The 10672-nt window shown below is 48.1% G+C and overlaps 1 protein-coding gene across 2 annotated transcripts in view; it reads left to right on the forward strand.

The window, feature by feature from the left end:
• Window positions 1–10672, forward strand: part of LOC115547182 (protocadherin alpha-C2) — a 21351-nt gene extending 10679 nt beyond the window's left edge. Inside the window, exons 3-4 of one of the 2 annotated variants that reach the window (XM_030361176.1) lie at window positions 2814–2904; window positions 10323–10639. In XM_030361176.1, the coding sequence (XP_030217036.1) occupies window positions 2814–2904; window positions 10323–10436 (205 nt within the window). In that variant the 3' untranslated portion in view covers window positions 10437–10639. Of the gene's footprint in view, window positions 1–2813; window positions 2905–10322 lie in introns of both variants that reach the window. The other variant, XM_030361175.1, reaches the window with a different exon arrangement.

The raw sequence follows: 10672 nt of genomic DNA on the forward strand, positions 1-10672 counted from the left end.
ACACACACACACACACACACACACACACACAAAGACAAACACACTCACACACAAAGACCAACCAAGTGAGTATAGTACGTCGACCTCTCACGGTATGAGCTCCGGTGGTCTCTGACACCGGGGGTAGACGCCGGGGGTAGACGCCGGGGGTAGACGCCGGGGGTAGACGCCGGGGGTAGACCCATGAACTCCTCCTCCTGTCTCCATCCGTCTGAAGGAGCATGGAGCGATAAAAGCTCCCATACAGCGTGTGTGGGGGTTATATATATATATATGTTTGTGTGTGTTTGTGGTGTGTGTGCATGTGTGTGTGTGTGTGTGTGTGTGTGTGTGTGTGTGTGTGTGCGTGTTTGTGCGCTTGTGTTATGTAGGTCATTCCCAGCTAGCTCCAGTCCATCATTGGGAAGCAGGGGAGACAAACGAGCTGATGCTGGCACTTTCTCCCATGTTACACACGCACGCACGCACGCACACACACACACACACACACACACACACACACACACACACACACACACACACACACACACACACACACACACAGAAACACACACACACACACACACACACACACAGAAACACACACACACACACACACACACACACACACAGAAACACACACAGACCCACACACTCACACACACTCACACACACACACACACACACACACACACACAGAAACACACACACACATACACACACACACACACACACACACACACACACACACACACACACACACACACACACACACACACACACACACACACAGAAACACACACACACACACACAGAAACACAGAAACACACACACACACACACAGAAACACACACACACAGAAACACACACAGAAACACAGACCCACACACTCACACACACACACACACACACACACACACACATACCCATGCAAACATAGTCAGCCATATCTCAATGTTATGTGCAACTTGTTATCATGATCATAAAAAGGGGGAAAAAACATGAACTGATGGTTGCCCAACTCACACATACATAACCACTCCCCCACCCCCCCACACACACACAAACACACAAACACACACAGCCAATGAAACATGTACACATCATATCTACTGCACATATTATGATAATCAAATCCAAGAGCACATTGATCAAAGTCATACTTTGTCCATCGCTGCGTGACGGTACAGACTGCAATAGACTACGGATTTCAAATTAAATGCATCATATATAATTATTTATGGGAACTATTATCTATATATATATAAAATATATAAAAATATGATACACTATGTTTGAGAGAGAGAGAGAGAGAGAGAGAGAGAGAGAGAGAGAGAGAGAGAGAGAGAGAGAGAGAGAGAGAGAGAGAGAGAGAGAGAGAGAGAGAGAGAGAGAGAGAGAATGTGTACATCATATACTATGCATGAGAGAGAGAGACAGACTGAGACAGAGAGAGCGAGAGAGAGACAGAGAGAGCGAGTGAGCGGAGAGAGAGAGAGTATACATCCTATACGGTGCTGCATTGCAGAGGCAGGTTCCTCCTCTCTCCTCCCCTTCAGGGATTCAGAAAAAAAAACAATCAAGGCCTTCAGTGGCTGCCTGGTTACCTCTGCTAACAAAGGCTCCTCAGCCTGAATCCTGTCGACTGCTGAGTGATTGTTTATCTGGACTTCACCCAGTGCATGGCTATGTATATAAATGACGTGAGTTATGTGATACAATATGTTGTTTTTCTTTCTGTTGGCCATTATTCAACGGTTTTCTTTTAACAATAACTTGTCACCGTTCTTTTAAAGGGAATAATGAAAGTGATTCCTAATTTGATTTTCTCTTCAGCTAATGAAAGGGTGAATGTAAACCGACGCCTCTGCTTATTGATCCCTGCATATTCTGCACAGCGAGAGAAGTCCCTGTCTCAGGCTGTGTTTCACCGCCTCAAACCAGGGCCGTGTAGCAGGGTTCACAAGACTGACCGCAGAGTGGGTTTGAAACATGACAACAGTAGATACATATTGCATGGGATTTAGACAGAAAAAACCCTGAACCCCCAACAACGGTTATGAGGGACTTAACCCAGTACCCCTCCACCCCTGCCCTCTAACATCACGGAGGAACAAGATGGACGCTCCCGATTGCAGAGTTATGATGTGCTCAGGGCGATATGTCAAAACACTCTCAGGCTGGAAAGCTTGAAAGCTTTAAAGAGCCTGCTCAGCTTTTCTAAAAGCAATTAGCATGAAGCCAGGAGTCCTTCTAGCCTGCTGGCTGCTGTCTCTTATTCAACCATGTAGGGCTTGATGCTTTAATAAACCTGCATTTCACGGGATGCGTTTTATTGGACGTTATCACAGTTTTCTCGGCGGTCCGATTTCAATCACACCAGAAGGCGGAAATAGCACATTTAGTAAATTACTATACAATATAACCAAACTTTATGGAAACAGCATTTCTGCTGGACTACTGTTTATGTGAAGTGTTGAAGTGAAGCGAAATTAGGTTTATTTGTATAGCCCTAAATCAAAGTTAGAGTCCTAAAGGGATTCACAGGCACACATTATACAACACCCCATCCATTAGTCCTAAAGGACAAGGAACAACTCCCTAATCCCAAGGTAAGAGGCTTGGCTGTCCCTGAACCCTGAACCCATCAAGTCCCCTTCCCCTGAGCTGTTCAGTGGTGAAGTGATGTAGAGCCGAACCTCACTGCACTGGTGTACAGGTGTGTCTGACCTGAGGCGTTCCACAAGGCTCCGTTCTCGGTCCCCTTCGGTCCATCCTTCAGCTCCCCCAGCCCCCCCGACGCTGACAGACCCCCCTGTGCTTTGTGTTCCAGTGCGGTCCACATGGAGGAGTCGTCGGTAATGCAGGGAGCCCAGGGCATGCTGGTCCAGAACTGGCCAACGGTGTCCAGCGCTGCAGGTGAGGAAAGTACCTCCAACAGACAGGCCGCATGGGAATGTTGAAAACAGTTATAATGTATCAAACAAGAATATCATGCAATTATAATATATCATATAAGAACAAATCATACAATAACATAACATACAATTATAATATATCATACAATTGTAATATGTTAACAAAATAATACATTCACATTTGATTGTTGTTCCTATTTTATAAATATTTATTGTTGGTTGTTTCATTTCAAGGAATGTTTCATGTTGCAGAATGAACCCATGTTGCTCCTAAAGTAGAAATTATAATATATAAATATATATGTATAGATATTAAGTCCTATTCTATTTCATATGAGAACTCACAAACATAACATTAACAGGAGAGTCAAAGACAAACTAACAGTACATACTAAGTTTACGTATATACGTGTTACTGCAGCCCCAGTAGAGAGGCTGTATCTGATGTGTTTTGTGAATAACAGTGTACTGTTATTCTGCACTGTACAGACGGTTCATAATTAGCCCACAAAGAGAAATGAATCGGACAGGCAGGTGAGGAAAGTACCTTGAGTAGACATTCCCTGCTGCAGGGGAACGGGATCAGGTGTCTGGGAGACAGGAAGGCAGCAAGAGGACTCTTAGGTCGGGGTCTGTGGGTTCAGATTGTATTATTGATCGTCATAGTAGTGCTGATGTGGTTTCATCAAGGCAAAAAGTATCAAAGCAACAAAAAACAAAACTCTTTCTATTGTTCACTCCCTTATTGAACAATAGCTTTTTCAAAAACATTTCAATCAGCATAATTTAAACCTTGTTTCACTCATTGTTTGTCATCAGTAGTATTGTATTTCACCGAGCTTTGAACAATCATGAAGCTGATTATCAAAGCTAATCAAAAACAATCACAGGCAAAGCAGAACACATGCATCTCTGCGTGTGTACACACACACACATGCACACACAGACACAGAAATACACACACACACACACACACACACACACACACACACACACACACACACACACACACACACACACACACACACACACACACACACACACACACACACACATACACACGCAGACACGCATATACACAAGCAGACACACACATACATTAAATCGACATGTTTATTTGATAGCATTCCACCATTGAGTTTGGCAGCTTCACTTTAAAAATCAATCTCTATTCTATCCGAGGTATTAAGTGGGACATGTTTGGAGGTTACTGCTAAGGGCTGAACATGGGAACTCAGTCTCCATGGAATGAACTCAGAACTACATGTCAAGGACACAACCCTTACCCAACACATGATTACATCAAGGTATGACCCTTTGAATACAAGCAACACTTGTACAAATGGAGATGAAAGCATGAATACATAAAAATACATTGATCAATCCACGTTCACACCCAACCAAGCTGACATTATCACATACAGAGCTCCCCCGTTTCAGAGATGCATTGCAGAAACAACAGTGTCAATTAGAACCAGTGTGTGGGTGTGTGTGTTTGTGTGCGTACGTACGTGCGTGTGTGCGTGTGTGTGTGTGTGTGTGTGATTAAGTGCTTAGGCAGAATGTGTAGATAATGGTGGTTCTATCTGTGGGTCGCCCACACTGGCCGAGGCTGGAAGCTCCCATCCAGATTCTGCTGCCATTGATTTTCTGTCTCTCAGTTAGAATTACAGCCAGAGTCTGAAGCTCCAGGGTGAGGGGCAGCTAGCAGCCATCCCTTAGTCCCCTCACCCTCTCCTGGCTAAGAACCATGTGCTTCCTCCTGGACCACGGATGTAAAGGATGGAGGGGGTAGGAAGGTCTACAGGCTACTGGCTTGTCGAGTGGCTATTCTAATGTCTAGTAGTTAGTGGCAAATTGCTAGTCTAGTGGCTAGGCTAGTTACTTGCTTGTGGCTAGTGGTTAGTGGCTACTGGGTAATTGCTAGTCTGAGGGCTACTGGATACTGGCTACTGGCTAGTCTTGGGGCTACTGGCTAGGCACACATAATTTCAGCAAGATGCCCAAAGCCCTCCCTGGTTGTCCATACCGGTCTCTGTCTTCACTGTCCAGCCCCTGCCTGCTTCTTAATGACATGAGAGTCGCTTTGGATAAGAGGGTCCGAAGCGACTTCCTACTAACAGGAGGGAACAGGGAACGGCGGTGGGATGGAGAGACCCCCCCCCCCCCCGATCTGAACCGTTTATGTACTTCATGCGCGGCTGCTCTGGCCCTGCCTCCGCCCGCCGCTCCTGCAGAGAGCTGCATTACGTCCTAATGCACCACGGAGGCACCCGGACGGAGGTCGACCACACGGCCAGCCAGAGCTGCGGCCGCTGCCTCCTGGATCCCAGGACCACGGCCCGGTCCCCGCTCGCCCCTCTCTCCCTCTCTCTCCCCTGTCGCCCTCTCTCTCTTCGGTCGCCCCTCTCTCTCCCTCTCTCTCCTCGGTCGCCCCTCTCTCTCCTCTCTCTCCCTCTCTCTCCTCTCTCGCCCCTCTCTCTCCTCGGTCGCCCCTCTCTCTCCCTCTCTCTCCTCGGTCGCCCCTCCCTCTCCCTCTCTCTCCTCGGTCGCCCCTCCCTCTCCTCTCTCTCCCTCTCTCTCCTCTCTTGCCCATCTCTCTTCTCTCTCGCCCCTCTCTCTCCTCTCTCGCCCCTCTCTCTCCTCTCTCTCCCTCTCTCTCCTCTCTCGCCCCTCTCTCTCCTCGGTCGCCCCTCTCTCTCCCTCTCTCTCCTCGGTCGCTCCTCTCTCTCCTCTCTCTCCCTTTCTCTCCTCTCTCGCCCCTCTCTCTCCTCGCTCGCCCCTACAGCTCTGGGACTCTCCCCCTGGTGGTGACTCCGCGCCCCAGCGAGGTCCTTGAAGGTCGGGGGGCGTCCTTGCGGCCCCCGGGGGGAGGGGAGGACGACCGGGGGGAGGGGGGGAGGAGAGGGAGGATAAGGATACGAGGAGTGAAGGTACGAACAGAGCGGCTGCGTTTCCATGTGCGGTAGGAGAGGTACAGAGAGGGGGAGGGGGGGGGGAGGGGGGGAGACGGAGGTGTGGAGGGGGGAGGTACAGAGAGGGGGAGGGGGAGGGGGGAGGGGGGGAGGGGGAGGTGTGGAGGGGGGAGGTGAACGGGATTGGCAGGTTCCCTGCAGTAGCGGTGTTGCTAGGGAACCGGCATGTGAGACTGTTGCCAGGCAACACTGCCTCACAACGGAGGGACGGAGGGATTGCTGCAGCAGCCACACCCTCGGTGAGCGGGGGGGGGGGGGGTGGGGGGGGGGGGGGAGAGAGTGGGCGATGGTAGTTTCCATGGCGACCGGTCATATCTCTGAGCGGGAGAGACGGACGAAAGGGAAGAGGAGGAGGAAGGACAGGTATTAATAGGAAGGAGGGGGTCGGGGATGAGCAGTAATTGGGAAAAAATAAAGAATTTGAAAAAAATCCAGAACGATTCTAGATTCTGAATCCAGAAGTGACAGAACGATTCTAGATTCTGAATCCAGAAGTGACAGAACGATTCTAGATTCTGAATCCAGATTCTGAATCCAGAGGTGACGGCGGTGCCTGCATCGCAGCCCACAGGCAGGTTGAACGTGTGTCTGTAACGATGGCAGCAGTGAGACTAAAGGGGGGAGGCGGCAGCCCAGAATACCAGACAATAGAGACCGCCAGCTAGACATCCTGGTATCCATGGCAACCGGTGTACAGCACGCATAGCGATAGCTGCTTTGATAGCGCTGGTTTAGTGTGGAGTCTCACATGTTGTCAAGCGAAGCCCAGACCGAAGGAAATACGGAAATACTCCTCCTATTCACACACTCACATACACACGCAGTTAAACAGACACAAACGTACACACACGCACACATACACAAACACACAAACATTCACGGACACACATACACACAAACACACATGCGCACTCGCGTAGACATACACGCACACACATACTTTCACACAAACATACACGCAAATACATACAGAATGACGCACACGCACAAACATATATACACAAAGACACACACACAAAGACACACACGCACACATCCACACACACAAACAAAAGGAGTTTGATTAAAACCTGTGGCAGTGATTTCAGTCTGGTGAGTGTGTTGAGAGTGATGGAGGGGGCAGACAGCAGCTCATGAATGAAGCAGCACCCGTCGCTGACATTTGGGCTGATGGAGTAGTGATGGTGTGGAGACTCGTGATGGAGTCCACCTTCAAAGTCCCTGATGGCAGAATAACTCCAGACGATATATAGATCTACAATGATCGGTTGAAATAAAAGACTTGCTCCTTGATTAACACTGTGTCTAAAGTGTCTGCTGTTGTGATAGAGTAAAGTAGGAGTAATCAGGACAGAGATCTGTGATGCAGCTGTCACTGAGAACGAGATACGATGCTCTGCGAGGTGTAAAGAACACTCGACTTTTTTATTTGTTTTTTATTTAAATAACACCCTCTTTTAACACCACCGCCGTAACGTAGTAACTTGTTACATGTGTGAGTTTCCTTATGTCCTTGATGAAAAACCCCAGATTATAATAATAACAACATTGATACGTACATTCACTTTTGGAAGTTGTTCATATTTTATAAATGGTCATCTTCAAATATTTATTGTAGGTTGTTTCATTTCAATGAATCTTTCATGTAGCCGAATGAACCCATGTTGCTCCTAAAATAGAAATTGTAAATATTAAATCCTATTCTATTTGATATGTCAGCTCACAAACATCACATTAACAGGAGAGTCACAGACAAACTAACAGTGCACACTTACACTTACGTGACATTTGTATATGCATACGTGTATTGTTACTGCAGCCCCAGTAGAGAAGCGGTATTTAATGTGTTTTGTGAATAACAGTATACTATATATAGAGCAGTCCTAGAAGATATAGGTTTCTGCACTGTACAGACGGTTCATAATTAGCCCACAAAGAGAAATGAAACTGAATATTTTCCAAGGGCCGTGTTTGATCTGAATAAACTCTGGAGGGAAAGTAGGTCAGGGAGAGAGAGCTGGTGTGATCCATGGAGCAGAGTCTGCCCGCCTACCTCGTTCTCTCTCTCCCTCTCCCTCTCTCTCTCTCTCTCCCTCTCTCTGATTTTCTTCCTTGTTCTCGCTCACTCCCTCCCTGCCTTGCTCTCTCTCTGTCTCACACTCTCCATGCCTGTCGCGCTCTCTCTCTCACACACTGTCTGCCTCGCACTCCCTCTCTGTCATTCTCAAATTAGCTTCCTCGCTCGCTCTCTCGCTCTCTCTCTCGCTTGCTGAATTCATCTCTCACTCGTTTCTTATTCAAACTTTTTTTTTCTCTCTGTCACTTTCTCTCTCCATCCCTGTCTCCTTCTCTATCCTCCCTTTGTTGCTCTCTCTCTCTTCACTCCCCATCAGTCACTCTATGCCTATTCTCTCTTTCTCTCTCTCTCTCTCTCTCTCTCTCTCTCTCTCTGACGTGCCCTTTTGACCTTGCCTCTCTATGTTCATCTCACGTCTCCCTCTCCACCCCATAATCTCCTGCTCCTCCTCTCTTCTCCTCTCTCTAAATCGGTCCCTCGTCTCTGCTTGTCACATATCTCTGCTCCTTCTCCTTTCGTCTCACACGTCTCTCACTTTATTTAAGAAATGTTTTGTTGCCTTTCTTGCTTTTTTTTGTCTCCAGAATCTCTCGTTTCAGTCACAATCCCTCTACTGCAGCCTCTCTGAAACCCACCATGTATCGCATCATCCAATGACATCAAATGTAAACTCATAGTCAAGTGATAATCATTACATCTTATTTAATCATTCAGTGTTGGCTTTTTCCAAAGTGACTTACAGTGAATTCAGAGACAGGTCATTAAGGAGCAGGTAGGGGTTAGACAGTACAGAGACAGGTCATTAAGGAGCAGGTAGGGGTTAGACAGTACAGAGACAGGTCATTAAGGAGCAGGTAGGGGTTAGACAGTACAGAGACAGGTCATTAAGGAGCAGGTAGGGGTTAGACAGTACAGAGACAGGTCATTAAGGAGCAGGTAGGGGTTAGACAGTACAGAGACAGGTCATTAAGGAGCAGGTAGGGGTTAGACAGTACAGAGACAGGTCATTAAGGAGCAGGTAGGGTTAGACAGTACAGAGACAGGTCATTAAGGAGCGGGTAGGGGTTAGACAGTACTGAGACAGGTCATTAAGGAGCAGGTAGGGTTAGACAGTACAGAGACAGGTCATTAAGGAGCAGGTAGGGGTTAGACAGTACAGAGACAGGTCATTAAAGAGCAGGTAGGGGTTAGACAGTACAGAGGCAGGTCATTAAGGAGCAGGTAGGGGTTAGACAGTACAGAGATAGGTCATTAAGGAGCAGGTAGGGGCTAGACAGTACAGAGACAGGTCAGTAAGGAGCAGGTAGGGGTTAGACAGTAAAGAAACCAGTCATTAAGGAGCAGGTAGGGGTTAGACAGTACAGAGACAGGTCATTAAGGAGCAGGTAGGGGCTAGACAGTACAGAGACCAGTCATTAAGGAGCAGGTAGGGGTTAGACAGTGGAGAGACAGGTCATTAAGGAGCAGGTAGGTGTTAGACAGTACAGAGACAGGTCATTCAGAGCAGGTAGGGGTTAGACAGTACAGAGAAAGGTCATTAAATAGGGGTAAGACAGTACAGAGGCAGGTCATTAAGGAGCAGGTAGGGGTTAGACAGTACAGAGACAGGTCATTAAGGAACAGGTAGGGGTTAGACAGTACAGAGACAGGTCATTAAGGAGCAGGTAGGGGTTAGACAGGAAAGAGACAGGTCATTAAGGAGCAGGTAGGGGTTAGACAGTACAGAGACAGGTCATTAAGGAGCAGGTAGGGGCTAGACAGTACAGAGACAGGTCATTAAAGAGCAGGTACGGGTTAGACAGTACAGAGACAGGTCATTAAGGAGCAGGTAGGGGTTAGACAGTACAGAGACAGGTCATTAAGGAGCAGGTAGGGGTTAGACAGTACAGAGACAGGTCGTTAAGGAGCAGGTAGGGGTTAGACAGTACAGAGACAGGTCATCAAAGAGCAGGTAGGGGTTAGACAGTACAGAGACAGGTCATTAAAGAGCAGGTAGGGGTTAGACAGTATAGGTACATGTCAGTGACCTCAGTTATGATGTTAGTAGGGTTTTTTCAAAGTACTACAAAGCCTTTGGATGTGAAGTTTAAAATGTTGTGTAACTGTTGTAACATGAGAATCGGATCAAACAGAATTCGGGGGGGGAGGTCTGACTCCAAGCTGAGGTTAGTCTCTGTGTTTCAACCCCCATGCTGACAGTTACATGCTATTATTAGAATAAAAAAGTAAATAATCTCTCTCTCTCTCTCTCTCTCTCTCTCTCTCTCTCTCTCTCTCTCTCTCTCTCTCTCTCTCTCTCTCTCTCTCTCTCTCTCTCTCTCTCTCTCTCTCTCTCTCTCTCTCTCTCTCTCTCTCCCTCTCTCTCTCTCCAGACGGGGAGGGTGGGGGAGAGCTTTCCCCTCCAGTGGGCGCCGGGGTCGACAGCAACAGCTGGCACTTCCGCTACGGCGCCGGGGGCCCCATCTACGGGCCCCCCGCCCCCATAAGGGCGGGCGAGGTCCCCCCTGAAGCCTTCATCATCCCGGGGTCCCCCGCCATCATCTCCATCCGCCACGACCCCGCCCCGCCCTCTGAGGACAAGGGCGAGTTCATCAGCTTCGGCAAGAAGGGGGAGGACCCCAAGAAGAAGAAGAAGAAGAAGAAAGACAAGAAGGACAAGAAAGACAACAAGGGGAAGGGGGGAGACGACACCGACGACTAGGGGGGAGGGAGGTAGGGAGAG

The sequence above is a fragment of the Gadus morhua genome, chromosome 7 (assembly GCF_902167405.1).
Source record: "Gadus morhua chromosome 7, gadMor3.0, whole genome shotgun sequence".
NCBI classification, from domain to species: domain Eukaryota; kingdom Metazoa; phylum Chordata; class Actinopteri; order Gadiformes; family Gadidae; genus Gadus; species Gadus morhua.